This window comes from Thunnus albacares, chromosome 24 (genome assembly GCF_914725855.1).
Source record: "Thunnus albacares chromosome 24, fThuAlb1.1, whole genome shotgun sequence".
Taxonomy (NCBI): domain Eukaryota; kingdom Metazoa; phylum Chordata; class Actinopteri; order Scombriformes; family Scombridae; genus Thunnus; species Thunnus albacares.
Window position 1 is genome coordinate 12,951,690 of NC_058129.1, and position 23,482 is coordinate 12,975,171.

At 44.6% G+C, this 23,482-nt stretch overlaps 1 protein-coding gene across 1 annotated transcript in view; it reads right to left on the reverse strand.

Annotated features, from left to right (window-relative positions):
- The window catches only part of klf7a (Kruppel-like factor 7a), a 37,064-nt gene extending 15,777 nt beyond the window's left edge, over positions 1-21,287 (reverse strand). The window contains exon 1 of the mRNA XM_044345151.1: positions 20,920-21,287. Coding sequence (XP_044201086.1) covers positions 20,920-21,021 — 102 coding nt within the window. The 5' untranslated portion in view covers positions 21,022-21,287. The remainder of the gene's footprint in view (positions 1-20,919) is intronic.
- Positions 21,288-23,482: the final 2,195 nt, after the last annotated feature.

Below are 23,482 nucleotides of genomic sequence, written 5' to 3' on the forward strand. Positions count from 1 at the left end.
AAATGCCCATCCTCACTCTCAAATCCCACTTGACAATTTCAACAGCCATCAGATCATCTGATATGCCTTTACACACTTGTAGAGAAAGTCTGCATGGTGCCATCCGCTCACCCAGACAGGCAACTTAGCAGCTCTGCCAGCTGTCACATGCACACACGCACAGATAGCCACCAAGACAGCCAGGATTACCTGGCAGCTCCAGCAAGACGGCTGATTACACACTGATTGATTGCAGCCGCTGTAGCGCGGAACGAAAAGCGAGGCGAGTGGATAGCAGGAGGAGAAGTGCTAAACTATACAGAACTCCTATCAAACAACATTTTATAGAGCTTTGACAAGCCATGTGTGCACCGGCTTCCACTGAGCCAAGATAGGAAGATTTATTCAGCTGTAGTTATGGTCTGCTTCATCCCTATTACTCCATACACCTCTCCCTGCGGAGGGCAAATAAAAGGCTGCATCCCCGATTTGTGTGAACTGGCATCCTGAGAAGTCTATTACTTTACAACAAGCTGGCAAGGATCTAAGAGGAGAGCCAGTGGGGGAAAGAGACGCTCCATGTCCAAGGATGAAGCTATTATGTTTGAATGGACGGCGCCAGTTTGATCCCAGGGATCGTTGTGTTTCGCTTGTAGCCACTAACCCATTTTGACAGCTGAGATGGAGGCTAGCAGCTCCACTGGGCGCGTGCTACTCGCCACTTCATTTGTGTGTAAATAGGCACTGACAGACAGAGTAGCTAGTTCCATTATCAGGAATAAGGTTGTACAGACTGAACACATCAAGACATTTACAATCTTAGAACCACCCCCCCCCCTCTCCTTGTTTGCACCTTCTAAAAATAAAACCGCTCTTCTTTTTTCTTTTTTGGAGGTGGGGGGGGGGGGGGGGGTGTCTGTTGCTAAGGGAGTGTGATTTCTCCTCTAAGTCATCTTCTTCCAAGAACAAAAAGGGATTTGGAGTTGTTTTTTGACTGTTTACACTATTTGCATACTGACATCAAATTAAAAAAACAGCTCGAGACCACATCTACATCGAGAAGTGGAGATAATGCACCGTGCCTCCTCCCTCCGCTGCACGCCTACATGCTTTTTTTTTTTTTTTTTTTTTGTCTGAAGCCTTTAAAAAATAACTTCTTTCATGCACTATCTGAGAGGTCTCTACTGTTTCCTTGATGGCTGCGGCCACTGAATTAAACGAGAGGGTTTTTTTTTTTTTCTTTAGTCCTTCTTTCAGAGCACAATTAAATATTGAAGGCGTCGAGACATGAGGGAGGGAATAGCGTGCGTCGACCTGTGAGTTATAGAGTGGTGATCGAGTGGCTGCCAGGAAGGGAAAAAAACAAAACAAACCTGCTCTGTTGACAACATGCTCGGCACTATCTTTCAACTCCATCTGCCCTCCTGCCCCCCTCTCTTTCTCGCTCATTTTCGCCATTACCCTTCTCCTGCCTCACCCCCCCTATCGATTCTCCAAAATCACTCCCTTCTCTCCCCTATTTTTCACTTTCTCCTCTCATTGTCGTCACCTCCTCTCCCAAGGTGAGGACTAATTATCCGCTTAAACCAGCCAGTTAAAGGGGACTTTATTCAGCAAAACGCTGAGGACTGCAAACCAAGGTGAGCGTGCGCGTGTGCGTGCGTGTGTGTGAGGTAGAGATAGTTCAAGGGAGCGGAAAAGAGGATAGAAACGGATAAGTGAGAATGGAAGGTGAAGAAGAAGGAGGAGGAGGAGGAGCAGCAGAGTGATGGAGGGACAAGGTGAAGGAGGCAGGAGAGGATAGAGAGCGAAGGAAGGTCTTGACTTCATTTTCTCGGAGGGGGGTGAATCCTTTTTGGAAGTGTGACATTTGGCGTAACAGGATCCTGTCAGCGGGCAAGCCACGGGCCTCACACACACACACACGGGAGAGGGTTCACGCACACTAAATGTTAGGTTACGACCCACGGTGATGTGCTCAGATGTCAGGTGCGACGCGGCGAGAGGCACACACGCATACTGTACTTACATGTGTGTGAACACGTGTGTGCATGCAGAATGTGGGACGTTTGACAAGGTAAGAACGGATGAAAGGTGAGGGGGGGGGGGGGGCGAGTACGACGCTCTCTTTCCATCTTCTTTTCTCCCATCACTCCATCAAGGCCCTTCCCTCCCCCTCCCGCCCCCTCTTTCCCCCCCTCCTCCTCCCCCAGGTGGTGACATTAACACTGTTAGAGAGAAGGTCATGTAGTTGATCAGCAGTTCCTGTGTGTGTAGTATGTGGGTGTATGCACTGCATCTGTATGTGTAATTATGCTAGTTTGTGTGCGCTCATGATTTTGCAAGTGCGTGTTTATGTGTGAGTAGCATAATTATGCTTCTCTGTGCGTAATTATGCGGCTCTTGTATGTGTGTTTGTGTGAACACCTACGCGCATGCATAAACACGTCTATTTGTTGATCTCATGGCCTAAAGTAAGTGTGTAACTTGCATCTGTAAGTGTGTGTGTGTGTGTGTGTGTGTGGGCAAGGAGTCGAGAGCCAAAAGCATCACACAATAGCCAAGATAAAGGAGCACACACTTTTGGACAAACGCCGATCTGGAGAGCCAACATCAATTGGCTCTATACAAAGCCAGGGTCCATTTCCTAAAAGGCTTTCGGGATGATTCCTTCACATGAGCCAGGATAAGCTGAGGCAATCCAACGACTGTTCCAGCAGCCCCACCTCCACCTCCACCTCCAAACCGGAGGTAATCACTTTGGTGCTGCATGGTGGTTAAGCTTCCATATTGTCAAGCATCTCTCTTAAGCAGGACAGTAAATTATCACCGGCCTCAGGAGTGCTCTTCTGAAGCATTTTACTTTTCTAAGTCCAAAGTGTAGCATAGGTTTATGTAATCAACGTGCAACAAGGAGCAGAAACACACAAGGAAATTTGAAAAAAACAAAACAAAACCACAAGCCTAATCAGGGTTAGGGGTTAGGGTAAGAAGGGTTTGGGTGCATTCACTCATCATGGTTTCAGGTTACATCACAGCAGATAGCTGTCCTCTCATTGGTTGAAAGGTGACTAACAACCAAGTTTAAACTGAAACTGGAAAGAGGTGAAAGCTGTAGAAAGCCTTACATGAGTGTGACCCTAACGGCTGCACTGTATCCTTTGGCTTTCTTAATGCTTTCTTCTCCATTTTTTTATTAATAGCTTGCTCTATACATGCCAGAAAGCTATATATTCAAAAGGTCAACACATTTCACATGGCTTGATTTTATTGACCACCAATCCAACACCAAAGAATGTTCAATTTGCAATCATATAAAACAGAGAAAAGAAGCAAATTCACACATTTGACAAGCTGGAACCTGCAAAGTTTCTTTGATAAGTGACAAAAATAATTAATCAAGTATCAAAATAGTTGACTGATCTCTCGTGTCTTGTTGACTTGATGAGTTGAGCACAGCAACACTAGCACACTAATTACTTTGATCATTTTCAGCTGTGGCTTCATTCAACCTTCAAGCATGTCACACTTTCATGTGGTTTCACTGCACCTTGGCAACAGCAATGGTCTATATCGAGAAAACCGTTTACTTTGTTTCTGAACAGAAAAGATTTAGTCATCTTTACTATTTTGCTTTATTTTAGCAAAGCTCCTTTAATATTAAACCCCCAAACGCTATTGATATTCCTTCCTCTGTACATACACAAAAACGAGCACACACACTGAATCACACATGCAGAACACACCTCAGGTTAGTGAGGCTTAAAATACAGCAGGTGTGACAAAATATTCGCTGATCACAAGACAGGCTGAGAGCTGTGAACCAGTTCTGCTTCACTCACTTCCTCTACTTTTCATTCTCTGTCTTAAAAAAAAAAAAAAAAAAAAAAAAAAAAAATGTCCTCTCCTCCTCTCTGTCTCACCCTCTCCTCTCCTCTCCTCTCCTCCCCTCTTCCATGGGGCCCTTGGCCTGGCAGCTGATCCTCTCTCCCCGTCACCTCCCTTCACATTTGGCCTGCGCCGAGACGCCTGCCATCACCATCAAAGCACAGGCTGCCTCCCAACTGTTAGCACCCCGCTACGTCGCTAATAAAAAGCCTGGGTTATAAATATGAACAGAAGAGCATGCATAATGCCCTAAAGGAAGGCCCAAAACACCACTAAACAGATAAATGTAATGGGGTGGATACGGCTCATTAATTTTAGGATGATCGTGTTTAGTTTTTACAGATGCCGTGATAGAGACAAGGTGCTATGAATAATATTCAGTGGCTGATGCTAGCAGGGTTGAAAAGGGCAGGACTGTATAGGGGGCCTGAGCTGGAGGGGGTGATGCTGCTGCACTATTGTTGCACTGAGCAACACAGCACTGAGATTTGGGTGTGGGGGTGTGGGGGTGTGGGGGTGGGGTGGGGGGGGTTGTCAAATCTTTTCAGAGATGACCAATGATTCCCTGCAGCACCGTCCTCACAAGCTTCTGGACTGTATGGTGAATCATTTTTTGGCTTAATTGAGATCATGATTGCTGATATAGATTGTAAGTCACACTGATTCTGTTATTATTTAGCATAACAGGAAATATCACCATAATGGCAAGTCACACATTTAAACAAAATAAAGTTAGCTGTATACATATGTGGTTTTTGATACTTTCATCACAGCAAAACACAGTTTGCACATTTCTTTTTTTTTTTTTGATCGTTGACATATTCCACAAATTGGAAAAAGATTCCTTTTCAGCACCGACATGACATTTTGATTACTCGCGGGCATTTTCAAATAGCAGGGGTTTGATTACTCATTTTAAAAGTGAGTAACAATCGTGTCATGGATGAATTAAGTTGAACGCCGGCTTCTCCGCGGCTTTTCTTCTCTTTTGTTGTCTCACATTCAGCTGACAGGTCGGGTTTATTGCTTGTTTTAAGCTTTTATATGAATTGCACAGTATTATTGGTCACAGCGCATAAGAGGGCCTTGGTCTGACTCACGGGGTGTGAATGCAATGCCACTGCAATACCCAGCTATGATTAAAACCCTTTTGAGGAATTAATCACAGTTTTACCCCGCACAGGGAGGCACAACAATCCCATCAGTATAGGAAAATCTGGAGTGCGATGAGGTGACCAGATCGTCTTCTCTTTTGTTACTTATTCTTTTGATTAAATTTTTTATGACACTGTTTTTTCTTTATATTCCGCTAAGTTTGTTTACTGCTGTCTTTTGTTATTGCTGTTCGTGATTCAGCAACACACTTGGCACTTTTATGGGAGGAAAAGTTTGGGCAGGCGCTTAATTCACAAAGCAGTCTTTCACATGTGTGTATATATATATATAGGGCCTGTGTCTCCCATTGATCTGGTGAGCCGGGCTAAGCCATCACTTTGAGGTGACAGCTAAATGACCAGTAGCCCTAGGCAGTGGCCATCTCACCAACAGCCTTTGTGTGTTTGTGTGTGTGTTTGCGTCGCAGTGCCTAATCGATACGAAATGATACTGCGCAGGAGCTCATCAGCGGTGGCTGTCGCAGCTGACAGAGACGGTAATCTATAGCTTCACTGAGCAATACTTACACAGCACCCCCCCCCCCACCACCACCACCACCCGTACTCACACACACACACACACACACACACACAAAATCTCCAAAAGCAACCCCCCCTCCCCTCTAAGCTCCCCTTCAGGGTTTTTGCTCCTTCCCGTGCACTCGCTAAGAGCTCTGGCCCCCAGATTTCAGACTCCTTGGAGAGCAGCATGGCGTCATCGGCGGATCCCAGTCGAGCGGGGGACCTGCCTACGGGGCCAGAGGGAGGGGAAGGGTGGGGAGCGGGTGGCGGGTGGGGAGATATTGCTTCATTTTCCTCAACACTGATCTGAATAGCAGAGCGGCCTAGCATCGCCCTGTTATTCTCAATGGAGACGGTAGCAGGGGGGGTGCTGTGTTTGGCCAGGAGGACAGCTCCTGTTGCCCCCGATGGGGCTCCAGAGCAACAAAGCAAAGGAGAGACGGAGGGAGTTGAGACACAAAGAGAAGGAGCTAGAGGGGAGAGACAAAGCTAATTTATCTGCCTTCCCAGAGAGAGAGGGAGGATAAGGCAGGCAGGTAATAGATGAAGACACGCAAAGAGTTACCAGATTAGGTGGAAAGTTGTGTAGAGTGTAAAGGGTGAAGCCGCAGCATCCTCCCACCTACAAAAGCATAAGCAAAAAAGAAAGAAAGAAAAAAAAAAAAAAAGATGCTGCAGATTAGAGGAGAAGAAAGGGAGGGATAGATATGAAGCTTGAAAAGGCAGAGACAGCAGGCAGGAGTCCGTCTCCTCATTGACTAACAGCTCCATCTCTCCAGGCAGCCGAGCCTCACCTAGCTTCAGATAACACGCCACGGAAACAGCTTAATTACACAGGCGGCCTTATCAGACGACATTAGCCTCACAGTAATAATCGGAGCCGCCGTCAGCCCCTCCGTCAAAGCCTGGCAACGCAGCACCTTGAGGCGGTTTTACACAGTGCGGGCTTTCAGCTGATAACAGACACTGCCAGTTGTTAAATCACAATTTGCTGACGGAGTTTAAGGGAATAATGCACATTTGGTTGTAAACCTGACACCTCCTTTACACACACAGTCAATTTTTGTTTGGATGGGCTCACTAATAGGCCTGATGGGCACTTGAAACAGTATTCAGGCAGCATATTGTATTGGACTTAATGCTTAGATTTACATTTTAAGCATTTAAGCTGACACTTTAATTCTCATTAAAGTGCTTATCCTTTAGCATATTGCTTTTGGACAGAGGAATTGAACCTGTGAATGTTTCTTTTCAGAACGGCGTGACTATGAGGTTCAGTTTTGCGCATTTTGAGGCAACACATCTACAAACCAGGATCCTCAATTACCGGTGGTTTGTGCGACATGTGTATTTGTGTGTTTGTGTGTGTGATGGAGCATCTTCAAAGCACCTTTCATCTCGCAGGAAAGCCACAATGATGGAGCACTTGGAGCGCAAAAACCTGGTGACCTCTGCTTAATGGAGCAGAAAGACATTTCCCATTGCTTTCTCCGAGCAGACACAACAAGAAAGCACACCTTCACATCATCCTGGCACCGGGGACGCCCCCTCTGTCTTCCAATAACACAACATGAAGGCTAATAGGACTTCAAGTAAGAAATCTCAAGAAATGTAGGACCGCAAGTTGGTTAACAAACAGATACCACAAAATGGTTTGTCCCTTCTTTATGTAATCGTAAACTGAATATATTTTGGTTTCTTGGTCTTTTTCACCATTTTCGACATTTTCTAGATGAAACAAATAACCCAGAAAGAAATAACTGATCAATTAATCAATAGTGAAAACGATCATTAGTCGCAGCCCTGCATTTCTGACACGCTAGATCATGCTAGATAAACTGCAGACACATTTAGTGAGAAAACGAATCGTTGGAAATTGTTGGAAATGCTGATTATTCACTGTCTTGGTTTCCAGTCATCACTATGAAGTAACCAGGAAGTCAACTCATCCTCTGCAGACACTTTTGTTTCTGTATGGATTAAACAAACTAAATATAATGTGCTAATTAGTGAGCTTTAAAGGTGCAAGTAGGTGGATTTTTGCACATTTGGACTGAACCAGTGTTTCCAGAGTTTCTGTGTCCTGGCTTCTGCTTGGTAACAGGCAAATATGAGAGCAAATAAGCATAAAATGTTCCAAACTGTTGCTTTACGTAATTACAACGTGGCACACATGTGCTATAGTATTTTTGTACTACAAGAAACAACCACTGTCAAGTGTGGATAATCCATCTTTCCACAAGCCGCATAAACCAAACTCCTCTAAACAAAACAAAAGTAGCTTGACAAGTAAACAGGTTGAACTCGTGAAGATCTGCCGACCTTGAGAGCGATACAGACATTATTACGAGGTCTTAGGCTCAGGATACAACAAGTGCGCTGCATATAAAGACCTCTGCTGCTCCATCTAAATAGCTTGTGACAAAGTGTGGAAAATGTCTTTGTTCTGGTATTAAGTAGAGGATCGGAGAGGTAAGTGTGAAAGAGGATAGAGGAGAGAGGAGAAAAGAGAGGGAGCACTTGAGACAGAAGAAGATGAATGATGGAGAGGAGGATGAGATCGGGGCGAAGAGGAGAATAGCAGGGCATGGAGGATGGAAGGAGGATGGAGGGAGGAGAGAGGAGGGAGGGTATAATCCCAATGACTGGAGCCGTGTTGCACTCGCTGGGGAGGGGAACTCTGTCTCTCTTTAACTGGATTTGGGTGAGCTGCTGTTTATCGGCGTATGAGTCGCCAAGCGCTCCCTCTCAGCTGTCAAAACCATCCTAATCTAATCAGGAGACATTTCAGCCATTTGCTTTCAACACGGCAGAGTGCAGAGTGCATATTGGACATGTTTGTGTGCTTGTGTGTGTGTGTGTGTGTGTGCGCACATGAGCCAGAACATGAATATACGTGCGGGGTGCGTGGATAGAGGGGGGTCGGCGACAACAGTGGTTTTACACCGGGGTTAGCAGCTTGCAGCAGGATTTGGGGAGTCTGTGCTCCGGATGTGGGGACCCTATTGTGTGCGGCAGGCTGGCTAATCTTCATTACCGCACACAATGACGGGGCAAGAGAATGGGGCCTTGGCTGGAAAAGGCACGGAGAAACAAAAGAGCGGCGAGCAGCGAAAGAGAAAGAGAGAGGGGAGGAGGGCCGAAAATAACAGAGGGGAGAGGAGAGAGGGGAGAGATAAAGGGAACAGTGAAGCGGAAAAACTCTGCTTCCTCCTCATACACTGCTAGTCAGAAAAGGCCGTTCGGTACCCCAATCACGTCCACAAACCGTGAAGTGCAACTGTGGCGCCGTGCCCGCACTGATAAGAGCCAAAATGGTTCATTCTTACATGCTTCTCGACGGCTGAATTAGAAGCCACCTCCGTTTTTTTTTTCTTTTTTTTTGTGCCTTGTTTGCCTGCTTTTGCCACGCAGGTGTTGTGTAACACTAAATGTGTCTCTTAGGGCCACAGTTTCAAGCTTTGTCACTCATTACAACACCAAACCTCAAGCTAAGAAGCAAAGGAGTGGGGGGGGGAGTGTATGCATGTTGCAAGAAAACAAGCACAAGCAGCAAAAGCAGGTCAGTGGCACAGTCTCGCGAAGGCCAAGGTGGATTAGCTCAGGGTCGCAGACGTGTTGATGTATGTGAGGTTACGCAAGAGTGTGCACGTCCCGGTGACTTTATATGTACCTGAGACCATGCAAACAGGAGGTGGGGCGCTGTCGTTCCGTCTTTATTCCAGCGGCAATGCTTTCAAAACAAACCTGAGTGACAAAGATTAGCCCAAGCTGCTTAAAATATTGAAAGACGTCTCCTCGCCACCGCTACTGCTGTGGGCTCTCCTCCAAGAGATAGAGTGAAGAGAGAGAGAGAGAGGGTGTGTGTGTGTGTGTGTGTGTGTGTGTGTGAGGTTGTACGAGGATGGGCGGAGGCAAAAACGGCAGACTGAACCCATTCACCCCTCGGTGCTGAGCGGCTGGCTTTTCAGCGGGGAAGCGCAAACGGAGTGCGAGGACTTTTCACCCCAATTTCATCCTGACAATGTACGGCTGCACAGCGGAGACAAAAATAGGGCGGTTAGATGCACTGAGAAAGGTGTTAGAACTCATTGACTTTGGCCTTTACCTCTGCGTGTCGATGCCTGTGTGCGTTGACTGCTGTCCCACAAGTGGAGTGTTTCAGTTTGAGAAAACGGGTGATTACAGGGCAAAGGCTAAAGCCGAGAATAAAAGCTGTGTTAAGATTTGGGGTTAAAGTTTAAAGGCTTTTGAATTTAAATTAATTGGAGGTCGTGACAGTTACACTGAAATGTGTGCAACACAGGAGCAAGTGCATATGTTTGTGTGCATATAGGGAAACACACATACGGTACACACACCACCTGCTCTGCTGAATATTCGAAGGGAAACAGCCACTTTTCTTCTTGATGCGCACACAGGTACAAACACACACACACATAAACCCAATAAACTCTTCCTGTGAAGCTCTCTCTGTCTCGCTCATATACACACACACACACACATACACCAATGAAAATTATTGATGTGCTCTCTTATAAAACAGTGGCTGCTCCCTAAAGTATTCCTGGCAACATCACAGGCTGAAAATAGCTTCCGACCCAAATAACTTTCCCCGCCGGAATGGAGAAGGAGCCAGACCACAGCCACTGGCGACTGGCTTTACTAATTGGCATCATTTTACAATGAAATAATATCTGGGACGATAGACTGAATAACACATAGCAGTAAACTGTAGAGAGCAGGAGGATGTGCTGTCTAGCCACACAAATGTTCACGGAGATGAGTGGGGAGTGATTTCGAGGGAGGCAGGGAGGGTTTGGGGGGTGGGGGTGGGGGGGGACAGGGATGCCTTCGCTCTTGTTAGCATAAGTTATCAAATTCTTTTCCCTGAAAATACGCAAAGGGGAATTGGGTTGTGAAACATTTATGTGACACCATCAGTTTAGTTAAAAGATGGGGAAAACATCTACAGCAGGGGTTCTTAAATGTTTGTAAGTCAAAGTGGTATTTGCTAAGATTTGTACCACGGATCCCCATATGGATAGGCTGCATTTATTGATTTTTATCATTTATAGTAGAATTTTTGCACTTAACATGAGGGGATAATAGTGAAAATTATGATGGAGTTTCATAAAATAAAGCAATTTGTTCTTTATTTGTTTTGTTTTTTTAAAAAAAAAGTCTTCTAGGACTCCACTTTGAGATAATACCGCTGCCCTCACACACATTCAGGGGAGCTTGTGACTCTGAGGAATGAAAACAACCACACACACGTACAACAATGCAGATGATAAGAAATCACTGCGGATTTTTGTCTGCAAAATCTTATACTTTCAGGAACAACAACAAACAATCTTTGCATCCAGTCGTATTTGAAATGGGCCATTGTTCTTTGAAATGGGCCCTACACTTATGTCAGCCCGCAAGACACCACCCAAACTCCCAGTTTAGAAACAATCCCTCAAAATCGCCAACACTAACACAACGCACAAACTGCAACTCATGCACTCACATGCAAGTATGGTTAAAGAGAGACGGAGGAAGACGTAAACACAGATGTCTTTTGGCAGCCAATTCTTAATTAGCACCAGGAGATTCATCTAATCAAAGGGTTGCCAGCCCATCATTAAGGCTAAAACACACACTGCTCTCCTCACATACCAGAACAGAACAATGGGAAACAGAGGTGCGCTGTCATGCTGATGAATGGTTCTTCCCACAGGTCTCATTAAATCACAGAAGGGCACTTCCCAGGCCGTTTGGAGAGTTAAGCAGAGTGCAAAATCTTCTCACCCCCTCTGTCTGTCTACTTTGACACTTATATGGCCGTTTTTTTCAAAGGTGCATGTCAAAATAATATTTTTCATAATGAAAAATTGCGCTCTCAGGCCTTGACATGTAGGCTAATCCCAATTCAAGTTGAATCTGCCTGCTTTTGAGGATACAAGTCGTATCTTATTCAGACAACTTAGCCCTGCAGGGGCTTGGAATGACTGAAACTACATGACGTACCCAGCTGGCTGGAGATGTCGGTGTCTTTAGGGTAATTTGGGACCCAGTTTAATCTTCCAGTGAATTTACCATCAGCTGCTGACAATTGAAAACAACAATATCTGTGTCTGACCACCCATCTGAGTCCTCACCCTTGGTTTCACTCTGCCAAAACAGGTAGGGTGGAGTGAAATTTTAGGCAAATGATGCGAAGCAACTTTGAGAAACAGAAGGAATGAAAAAGAAGAAAACAGAGCCTGACCTAACAAGACCTTTTTTTTGCACAAAATCTTTGTCCTTACACCTCAAAACCTAATTCTTCTCTCTGTTATGTTGTCGTTATTAGAGGAATATGAAAGTTCATAGTTAGATTATGAAAAATACATCAGGATATCATATTAGCCAGCATGTAAATTAACTTAAAGGAGGGAAAATGATGAGAAACAATGAAAAAGAGTGATGATGCTGAAAGAATACAAAGGAGTGGGACAACATATGAATAAAGAAAGATGAAAGAAGAGAAGCAGGAATCTTTACTGCCCCGTAGTGTCATTGGATCAGCTTTGAGCAGCAAGCAGGTGGAAAAACATCACTAGCTTTACATGTTGGACAACCACAGCTGAGTGCTTGTGGCTAGCATGCAAAGAGCACACACACACATCATTGCATACATACTTCCAAACCTGCTGGCGCTTACATAATACAGTTAAAACTCAAGCGCACAAAGCTGGCATTGTTACATCTTCACTGGACTCGATGACACCCTGAATGCCATCTCGAGCCAAAATTCCTTTTAAAATACTTTAACACATCTCTTCTGAAAAGTCAACAACGGAGCTTCAGCTGTGATCTTCACCAATGACTGTCCAGCTTTATAAACTATCCAACCCGGTTTCAGAGCGCGGCGCGTCCTTGCGGCTGTCACCACCAAGAGCTTAGGGCTGTGATTGATGACTGGCTTCGAATGACAACAACAAGCAGCGGTGTTTACTCAGGGCAAATTGCCCTTGTCTCTCTTTCCCCTTCCATCTCTTTCTCCCTCTTTCTCTCTCTCAATCTTTGGAGAGAGATGGTCCACATGGCTGGATCTCTGGTTTCTGGAAGGCTAGGAGTCCCTTGGGGTGGGATTAGTCTCCCAGACTGACAGCTAAACAAACAAATAGGCCAAAGCTGGGCTTCCTACTTGCCAAGGCTGCCTAGCAACAGGTAGGCAGTAAGATAGGATGTAACGCTCGGTATGTCACAGCCAATGACGACTGTAAAATGCCTCGACATGATGTGAATGTGTTCCTATTATCAAAAGTGAATTGATTTACAAATATGTGAGCAGGCTGGAGAATTATACAAGTTGAGGACCAAGTGGGAAGATAAGGAGGAAGTAACCAAGACAACAGAGTAATACTTGAAGACTTTATACAGTCGAGGGATTATTTTACCTGTCAATGAATGAAACAAGTGTGGCATTTATTTGTTTTAGGGTCTTTTTTGTTCAGCAAATTATGACAAGCAACGTCACACATGGCAACAGCTACACTGCAACGTAACAAGTGTGGCCAATCACCATATTGTTTACATCAATAAGAATACACATTAATAGACACTTGCGCATCCACAAAAATCCCTGTATCAAATTATTCTGTCACTCCTCTGAATACTGATGCTCAGATTCTGGCTTTTAGAGAAGTGACCAACTCTAAAGCACGTATGATTATTTCTTCTCTTAATTGTTCAAGGGTAAATGATGTATATGAGGATGGACACAGTATTTATCAAAACCAGTAAGGATGCAGTCATTCCTCCTATTTCAAAAATTGTTAATTGGTCCATTAATGAAGGAGTGTATCCAAGTGCCTGGAAAAAAACTGCAATAATTACACCAGTGTTCAAATCAGGTGAAAATTGTAAGTTAAATTGGACAAGAGAGGTGTGGTAGGAGCTGTCTTCCTTGATTTAGAGAAAGACTTTGATACAGTTAATCATGAGGTTGTAATTACCAAGTTATCAAAGTTTAATTTTTCACCTAATTTAATTAAATGGATAACATCATACCTTCCGGACAGAAAACACTATGTAGACCATAAAACCTCACAAATGGTTGATAATTATGTTGGTGTACCTCAGGGTTCAACTTTGGGTCCTCTGTAATTTAGTTTGTATATTAACGACCTACCTGAAGTTTGTCCATCTACTGTAACTTGTCAGATGTATGCTGATGATACGGTCCCAACCGCCCCTCCACTCAATGAATTCATTAAACACAATCAAAACTCATCTACCAGAGGAGATTGTAAAAAACGATGTAGAAAAAGTATCTTTGGGCATTCAGCCTTTACCTATCGAGCAGCACATACCTGGGGCACTAAACCCACAGAACTAAGGACCATTACATCTCTTACAACTCTTTCTACAAATCTATTTTACCACAACATAAACATAAACATGTTGTCATAATCTGGAGTAGTGGTTATGCCATTGTTTTACTATTTGTCTATGATTATATGTTCTTCTATGTTTTCTTTTAGTGTTTTTTTATATGCCATCAACCTGCCAGGGACTGAAAATTAGCCTGTATGGCTAAATCTAGCATGTTTACATGATGGACCCAAGTGCTCATGTTAATTAATATGCCCTGTCCCTTTTTAAAGAAAATAAACATAAAGTGGCTCTTCTCAAATGTAATGTCTGCAAGACTGGCTCAGCGTAATCTTGTCCTTTGGTGGTAAGAAACTTCATTGAAATAACTGCACGAATACTTCTGATTGCAACAATTTCACCAGTAGTTTTGTGCCATTTATTTGTGACATGCTTGGCGTAAGAGGGCCTTTAATCAGCTTTGTGCCAAATTGTGATTGCATAACTCTCCTAAGTTCAACTTTTCTGCAGAGACACTGACTTTAAATAGGGGTTAGAGCAGGGCACATCAAACAAGGCAGCTGTGCCTTCGTCAAAACTGTCTTCTCAGAATTTGTCAGAGAAAGTGAGAGAGATAGAGAGAGAGAGAGAGAGAGAGAGAGAGAGAGTCAGTGGTGATTCCAAATCATGAAACGAGTGCCTGAGACTTCTCTTCCTTTTCTCTTTTCTCCCTGCGGTTGCCAAGCCGGATGGCAGCAGTGAAGCATGTCGGATCACTGTAAGGTGCTGTAACGGCTTCCCGATTTCGCCTCAAATGATGTGAAAGTCATTGCCAAGCCATGTGTGCTGGTGTGAGGCGAAAAAAATGACTGGCTCCTCTTCTCACTGTTAATCAAACCTGGGGTGGCAGAGCGTTTCGCAGACGGAAGCCATACATAAAGATGTGGTTGTTCACCACGCTCCCTCTCCCTCCCCCCCCCCCCCCCAATCCTCTCCTCTCCTACACCACCTCCTCTCCCTCTCCCTCTCTCTCTCTCTCTCTCTGACGAGCCAGTCACCAGAGCGTCAGACAAATGAATACTTCCTCCACCGTCCTCTCTTTCATCAGCGCTTCCCACCTTTTCATCAACGCCCATAAAGCAGTAGCAGGCACCTATCACTGGCAATCACCTCTCAGCTGCCTGAGTGATGAGACAGAGGTGGCAGAGTTCACTAAGCGCTCTTATAGCAGAATGGATGTTACTGGGTCAGGGGGTCGTTCGCACTTCTCATTACACAACATACACATAAACCTGCGCACCTGTATGTGAGGATGTATGCATAAAATACTCTCCTGATCACAAAAGAATATCCTGTAGAATAAAGGTAAAATAGCAAAATGAGGAGACACAGATGCAGAAACCTAAAGTAAAGACTGCTAGAAAACAGCAAGCATCGTCTAGTTAACATAACTGCTGCTGCTCAGGAGCCAAATTGAGTTTTTGCTGTTACAGCTCATTTATCTGTTTCTACTAATTGGACAAACTCATAGCTCTTTTATTACAGTCTCATAAACAGAGCATTTTTTTTCTCAGAATCGATGCATTGAGTAATAACTTTGTGTACTGAAAACGCTTAAAAGCGTCCAGCAGAGATGCTGCATTGTGCACCGCCGCACAAAGGCTTCCTTTCATGCCTCGGTGCGTCACGGGCCAGGCCGTGTCAAATAGATTCTACGTGGCATCCATCTTCAAGATCTTCTGACTGCTATCGGGTTAGAGGCGAGCAAAGCAACGTTGCGAGAAATCAATTTCATATTCGACATCTGAGCATCATGAGGTAGCACGGGCTTGTCGGGATACTTCGAGGATGTCTGGACATTAACTGCAATGATAAAAGAGTGCTGGTGTATTGTATGACTAATTAAAAGTGACTCTGGAGTCATGTCTGGGATGAGACCACACTGCTGCTCTTCTACCATCCATCACGTTTTCAGAGGCTTTGTGTAAACGGGACCAAACGTCAGTTAAACTAAAAGGGAATTAACTAAATTTTTCTTTGGAGAGCGTCCAAACCTGATTTCAGGAATTCCACGTCTCGTACTTACAGTTGATGTGACATTTTAATAAAACCACAGGCGTGCAACCGAGGCACTACCAGGAGCTCTTTTGAGACAAGTAAGATTAAGTCCCAGTTTGTCCTTCCTCCCCCTGCGTGCAGAATACTGAACTGTGCCCGTTACAAGATTGATTTAATTTTAATTTGCATAAAATTACATTAAATTGCGGCGAGTAAAAAGGCCGCAGAGACCATATGAGGTGTGTTTTTAAACTGGATGGTGTATTTTAGCTTCTTAGCCTGGCAGGCAATACATGATTCAGATATCTAAACTCATTCATTCTCATTGCAGGTGCTCTGCGAAGTGAAAAAGTGACTTGGAGTGCATTGTTACCTGGCAGCCACGCTGTGTTATAACAGAAGTGAGCAGCGTACGGCGTGGGGGAAAACGCACGAGTCCTGAGCTTACACAACAGCTCTGCAGAGATCAAAAATCCATACTGTGCTAATTCTATAAGAGGAAAAAACTGGGGGGGGGGGAGGGAGGGAGGGTGGGGGAGACAGGGAGAAAGGAAGAACGAGGGATGGAGGAAGATGGAGACAGGAAGGAGGGGGCCAGTTGGCTGCGATCCCCAGCATGCCTGCTGTGTGTGAGAAAGCAGCTGTGGCCTACTGAGGATTACATAACATACTGACACACATACGCACCGGCTGTGCACGTACGCAGACACGGCTGCATATGGATTTGCGCTCACACACATATATATATATACACACATTGATTCTCATATTCACAGTTTGCTTGCACATCCTGCTCTTCATCTCTATTTCTCCCTCTGTTTTTTTTTTTTTTTTTTTTTTTTTTTGCGCTGTCTCCTCTCCTCTCTTCACCCCTCCCAGAGGTTGACAGAGGGGTCACCATGACGATGTAGCTCTCTGGTCCTGATCACAACTTTAGCAGCCCAGTCTGGAGATGCTTTTGCCTCGGAGGAGCAGATATAACAGAATCCTGATGATGATGACAAAGAAGCTTATTTACATACCAGGCTATACTTGTAAGCAAGCATCATATTGATTTTTCTTCTTCTATCTGTTGCCAGTTTTCTTCAAAAGTCGAAAGGTAGCTTCCTCTTCTAAACCCAAATCTCATCCTGTCTCCATTTTTCAAGCTGGAAGCGGTAGATCTAAAATCCATGATGATAAGTAGCTGGCTACCAACAACTGTTGCACAGTGCAACAGTAAACAGTGCTAAGAAGGGCACTGTCTTTAAACGTCATTGACTCAAGACAAGTGCGTCATCAGTTAAAGATACACTTTCATGCTTGTTGTAATGGAGATGCAAATCCCTGCCGTGCAAGTCAAACCTAGTCAAGCCAAGCCAGCACATGTGTTTGCAAAACGGGGTATATCTGCATCCCTGCCTCTTCCTCCTGTTCTTCGGGACACCATGCCCCTCTACCCTCTTCTTCTCTGACCGTATCCGCGTATGCTCGTCGCTCCTGGGGGGGTTCGAGCCCACCGGACTGTGAAATGCGAAACCCTGCAGCGGGGAGAATGTGCGTGCTCGGCAACTTCCACCACCTCTACGCACGTCCCCCCCACCCCCCCCTACCCCCCCAGACGGAGCTGGCTGCTGTTGCTGCTGCTGCTGCTGCTGCTGCTGCTGCCTGGGAAATGTGCGTGCTGTCGAAGTCTCAAGCCAGAAGTTAATGTAAGTGGATGCATTTGAGCACGCGGGGCTTGCATATGGAGGTCGCACCGGGGCACCCTGCTGCTCCTTCCACATTTAGAAACATCAAAGCGACGTACAATCTGTACACATCCACATATAGAAGTCTATAATGCACTGTGCAGCAACATACAGACATTTCGCTTGGGTAGGCATCAGGCACTCAGTCTACGTCTGTGTGTGTGTGTGTGTTGAACCCCTAAGGGATAATGTATGTGTTGGAAGGTATAGAGTGTGTCCTGAGGTCAATGACAGACAGCCATTTGTGGTGTCCTGTTACATCCTATCCATCAGGGTCAAGTGCTGTGGATGAGGGCATGTCATCAGCAGAGTCTGAAGACAGTTGAAAAAAATCTATAATATGAGCCGAAAATCCAATCCAGATGTTTTGTCTTTTTTTTTTAGCGTGTAAACGCTCCAAAGATGGTGATGAATGTTTGACAGTGAGCCAAATGAGGCTTTATCAGAGCGAAGGCCAGTTTACAAAAGAGCATAACAAACACTGCAAAATTGCAGCCAAGATGACAAGGCTTTCTGTTGGTATAAAGATGCAAAATAGCACGTGTACACTTTGCTTTGAGGGAAATTGGGTTCCACAAATAACGAGTAAGTTCTGACCGGCTCTGCTTGTTCCAAATCCGGCTCAGTCCTGCTGTTTGTTCCAACTCTGAACAACCAACTGTACTGGGATTTGGAAGCGAGACAACACAGTTCAGTTTGGCACTGGTAGGTTCAATAATGGAACAAATAGCAGCCTCAAATGTACCATCTGCAGACCTCCAAAAACACTTTCTTCCTTTTCTACTCCCCATCCCCCTATAAGCGGCTGAATCATGCCTCACAGACACCAACACGGGACACAGTCATCATTCTTGCCATCGCATCTCAGGGAGCCATTTAGGGGCCGACAACAACGGCCTCCTATCTCAGCATCAGACCCCATAAAAGCATCAAATTCTAAATTGTGCCTGAAATACAGAGGGGATTGCTCAAATCACGGGTCTCGGCTGGACACAGAGCTTTTAAGGCGAGCCACAACTCATAATTTCTGTATTCAGGGGGGACTCGGTGGCATCTTCATGTCGCTACAATGAACACAAGGCTCGCTTTGCCAAGAACATCTCTGCATTTTGTTGTTGTGGGGCAAGTCATAATCCTTGTGCTCATAAAAATAAGAGTTGTTTTCCAAAAAAAAAACTTTGATATTTACCCCCAGTGACTTGTAATGGGACACAAAAAAGAGAAAAAGACAGAAATCTAAATGGTAATTTTTCCACTTTTTAGTGTTGTTATTCATACTTGTCCTGTTTTGTATCAAGATTGTTGTAAAAATATGTATCTTTATGCAATGAAAAGATGAAACATAAGACTTTATGAATAGCAAAAGTAGCTAAAGGTGCAGGAAGCGTGTCATCTCACATCTCTGGTGATCTATAGATGCTATCAGGGACAAAACTTGTGACATTTCTGTTCCTGAATAGTCTTATCTCTTAACTGATAAAGAGTTTTCTGTAAAATCAGATATCCTATGTGTTTAAATGTCATGTTATCATACAGTATAATAGCGGAATACGCAATATGCAGATCCTCTACATTTAAGGGACAGTTCATGATGATTTTCTTTCATTCCAAAATGGACGTTGTCTTGGGGAGAATAAGCTGCAGACAGTCAAAGAAAACTGACATTTCCACTCTCCACAGATAAGAGCTTTCCCAGCCTTTTGCCTACACATGCAGCTCTCTTCCATTTGCATTAGGTATTGATTTTGATATGCAGGGCTGTGGGTGAGAAACAGGAGAAGACATGCACTGCATATGGTGCACGTAGGCCTGTGCAATTTAAAATCCACTGACAGTGAAGGCAGGGAGTTGGAGACTTGTTATGAAAAGATGCGTCGGTGGCAAACAGTAGGATGCCAATTAGGCTGCTTGGCCACAACGAATGGATCCGGCGGTCACGCACCGGCTTCTCTCTCTCTCTCTCCATCTCTCCCCCCCTGTCATTCCCCTCCTCCTCTTCCCCCTCCTCCTCCTCCTCCTCCTCCTCTCCCTTTACGCATGGAGCAGAGAAGTGGGGAAAAGCTGAAGCTCCCATTGCATGAACAATACCGGCATCAAATTTCCATGCAATGATTTTTTTTTTTCTTTCCTGGTCAGTCAAGTGCAGCATGGAAAGCATCATCATCACCAGCAGCAGCAGCAGCAGCAGCAGCAGTAGCAGCGATGCAGGTGGGCTGACGGGAACGTGGCCCTTATCTGGGCTTGAAAAGATGCAAAAGATGGTGCTCATATGCGTGAAAGGTGCAGCGTTTGTATAGTAAAGGAAAATTACACCAAAAAACTCAGATTTGCTCTTAAGAAAGTGCCAAATTTCAAGCATTTCCTGAAGAATTCATTACAAGCCCCTAAAATGTTCCAAGACAGCATGTGTACAAGTACCAAAAAACAGTTTTAACTGTTAAAATGTCTGCACACACACACACACACACACACACACACACACACACACACACACAGAGAGAGAGAGAGAGAGAGAGAGAGAAAAGAGAGACAGGATATAGTGTGTGAGGAATATCTAAGAGCAGTAATGGCCGTGTAAAGTGCCGGTGAGTCTCCCCACGCATCCATCACCATGTGGTCGCGTGGATACCCGTTTCTCCATATTCATCTACTGAACTTGGATGGAGGAAGTGTGTGTGTGTGTGTGAGCTGGGGGGGTGGGGTGGGGGGGTTGAAATGTGAAAGCGAACATGCAGATGATTCTTTTCCTGCATGGTGCACTCTGCCATCGCACATATTTTTTGCCTCCACCAATGCATTTAAAGACAGTACAAAGACAGACATGTTAGGATATCTATTATGAATAAGAGAAGGGGGACTTCTCTTCATGTAGGGGGGGGGGGGGTTAACAACTCGGTAATCTGAGTGATGCAGATGTATTATTCACGACCAATTCCGTCTCTATGATGGGATTCGGATCTTCATCTTCCCAAATCGCATTTGACAGCTTTATTACGCGCCGCGGCGTGCATCTCATCCACTTTGCCATCTCTTAAAAAATTGTCAGATATATGAGTGATATAAAGCATTTCATCCCCTCATTTGTCCCTGAACTACACATCCATGCTTTGCGGGGGAAAAGTTGACGCCTGCATCCCGAGCGCGTGTGATCACAACCCCATCAGCGAGCGGACTGCGTGGTAAAAAAAAAAAAAAAAAGAAGCTGGATGTGCCTCGGCTTTAATGGGAAAGTTGAGACGTACCTGCTGCCAGTTTTCCTCCAGCGAAGGCATGGCAGAGAAGTAGCCGGTGTCGTGAACGAGCTGAAGTTCCTGAAAGATACTGTGGTTCGCCAAGACATCCATGCTGACGCTCGGTTATGGAAAACAAAAATGATCCACAAGAAATATGCCTCCTCTCTTGGCTGTGTCAGACCTCTACATCCACTTCTTTCATATTAGTCCATAAGAGGAGATTAATTGCTCAGTATAGCGGCTGGAAATGTAGCGATTAGGGTCCCTTTACCTGCGCGCATTATCGGACTCGGTGCGTAAAAGAGACTGGAGGTGATGGAGGCTCCATGCGTATCCGTGTTGCCAAAATAGACAGTGATAGGGAGCCAGAGGAGGGGAGGAGCTCCCATAAATGAAGGGGGGTGGTTTGATTTGTCAATCAACTCCCTCTGCTTGTCCATTTAAGGCAAATGGGCGGTTTAGGAGTTGTTAGAGCGGCGGTGGAGCGTGGAGAGGCGGGGTTAGGCAGATTCAGCGGGCGGGATTGGCTCCGGTGCCACGTCACTCAAGCCAAATATGGGCTCGATAGGTGAGCTATTTATGGATGGGTATATTAGATTTGGAAGAAGGTCTGAAAGGGTAGTCTGAGAGGAGAAGCCGTGGTGTAAACATCATGTGCTCACAAACAGGAGCTGTAAACAGTATTAATAGGCTGCTATATTGTTCTACAGTGTAAATATTTAATCATAATGAGATGCAGGATGAAGCATTAGACTAGCAGGGGAAAATATAATTCTGTTCAACTTCTACAGGGACATAAAATATGCTTTAATAATGACTTTATAGCAAACTTATCACACTTAATGATATTTTAATCTCTTGCAATATCACCATAATTCTATTGCAGCCCCTGTATTATTAACCACTGTGTTTGTGTTACAAACAAAATGACTTTATGGTCGCTCTATGATACAGTAAGGACTTGTACACAAGTTGTTCTCTGAGATTATAAACTGTCAAATAGTGTCAAATGTTCATCCTGACATGTGACAAGCAGGAGGGACATGATACTGACTCACATTGATAAACAGATAAATGGACTTCCTTTATGCAGCACATGTGCTGTAAGTAAAAAAGGGGTGAAAAAAAAGTCCACTGTGTGTCTGTGGAGTGATAAATAAGTAGCCAAATCTTCCTTGATATGTCTTGTTTGGTGGGGTGAGTAATGCCGCTTATTCGCCCGCTCCGTGTAAGCCATCGAAATTGTACACTTCCATGCAGGCTCAATAGTATTCTCCCTCTGTCTCACACACACACACAGAGTGTTGTAGAGGTCTGTAATCTCATTACAGTGCGAGGGGAGGCTGGCCGAGGGCCCCGGCAACGCGATTTACACATGGCATTTTGGGAGGGAGAGCTCAGCTCAGACGGACGATGAAGCTCCCGCTGACATTTATCCATTTGACACAACTCACTCTGCTTCTCTTTCCCTGCTTCTTGTTCCCGCTCTCCTTTCTGCCTCTCTTTTTTTTTTCTCCTTTTTCTTTTTTTACCTGCCCCTTGCTCTTTAAGTCTGCCCCTGTCCTCATCTGTCTTTCTCTGTTTCTGCCACTCTCCATCTACCCCCCCACCCCTGCTCTCCTTCCCCTATAATCCTGTATCACAGTTTGTATTTCACTCGCTTGTGTGTTCAGCGGGAATGGGGAAATATGACAAAACACATGACAGAGACATGAATGCAAACATCAGTGGTTGCCATGTGCTTTGCAGTGGTACAGTAGGTCAAATAACAAAACAGAACGAGAACAACAGTCTAGCACGGCTGTGTCCTGGCTCCACATGGCTGACTGAAGTGTAAAATATTTAACAGATAAATCCTGTTATTTTTATGCATAGTTCATGCGGTTCTTCGGGCGAGTCTAAGAGCCAACAGGAAGAAAAAAGGTTACATTTTCTGCTAATTGAAACCGGTAAATATCATAAACAGTGGCTGATTTTGCTGATGTGCTGAGCTTTCAAAGAACCATGTGAGCACCATATCGAACTTGCAGGATTTATCCATTAACACGGACCGTTTTTGGTGTGTCAATTGACCTTAAAGCCAAAATGCACGTCTACAACTCTGCATAAGGACACAGAGAAGACGTTTGTGGGTCAAGAACCAATTTGCACACCTCTAACATTTTAATATGTGAATCTACAGTCCTGTGTGTTAGTTTAAGTTGAAGTAAAGGACAACTTTGGGGCTCAATGTGGAACTGAAAAAGGAACCTAAACAGCAAAGTAAGTTCAATTATGTTAAGATTTGTTCATATTTTATTCATTAAAACATGTTAAGGTTTCATTCCAGAGTTGAAAAGAGGTTAGCGTTGCCATGTTTTGTATACTGCCACCTAGAGAGCACATTAAAGTTCATTGGAGTTATATGTAAATATGTTGGCTTTATGGTGAAACTCTGGCAAACACAGATATTTGACATCCCAAACAGTATGTAAAGCTGCATTTCATGTCTAAATGCTGTTTCAAAACCTGTGCCGCAATGTGAGGAATATAATTCTGGTAGTCCCTTTATTCTAACTTGGCCTAGAACAGT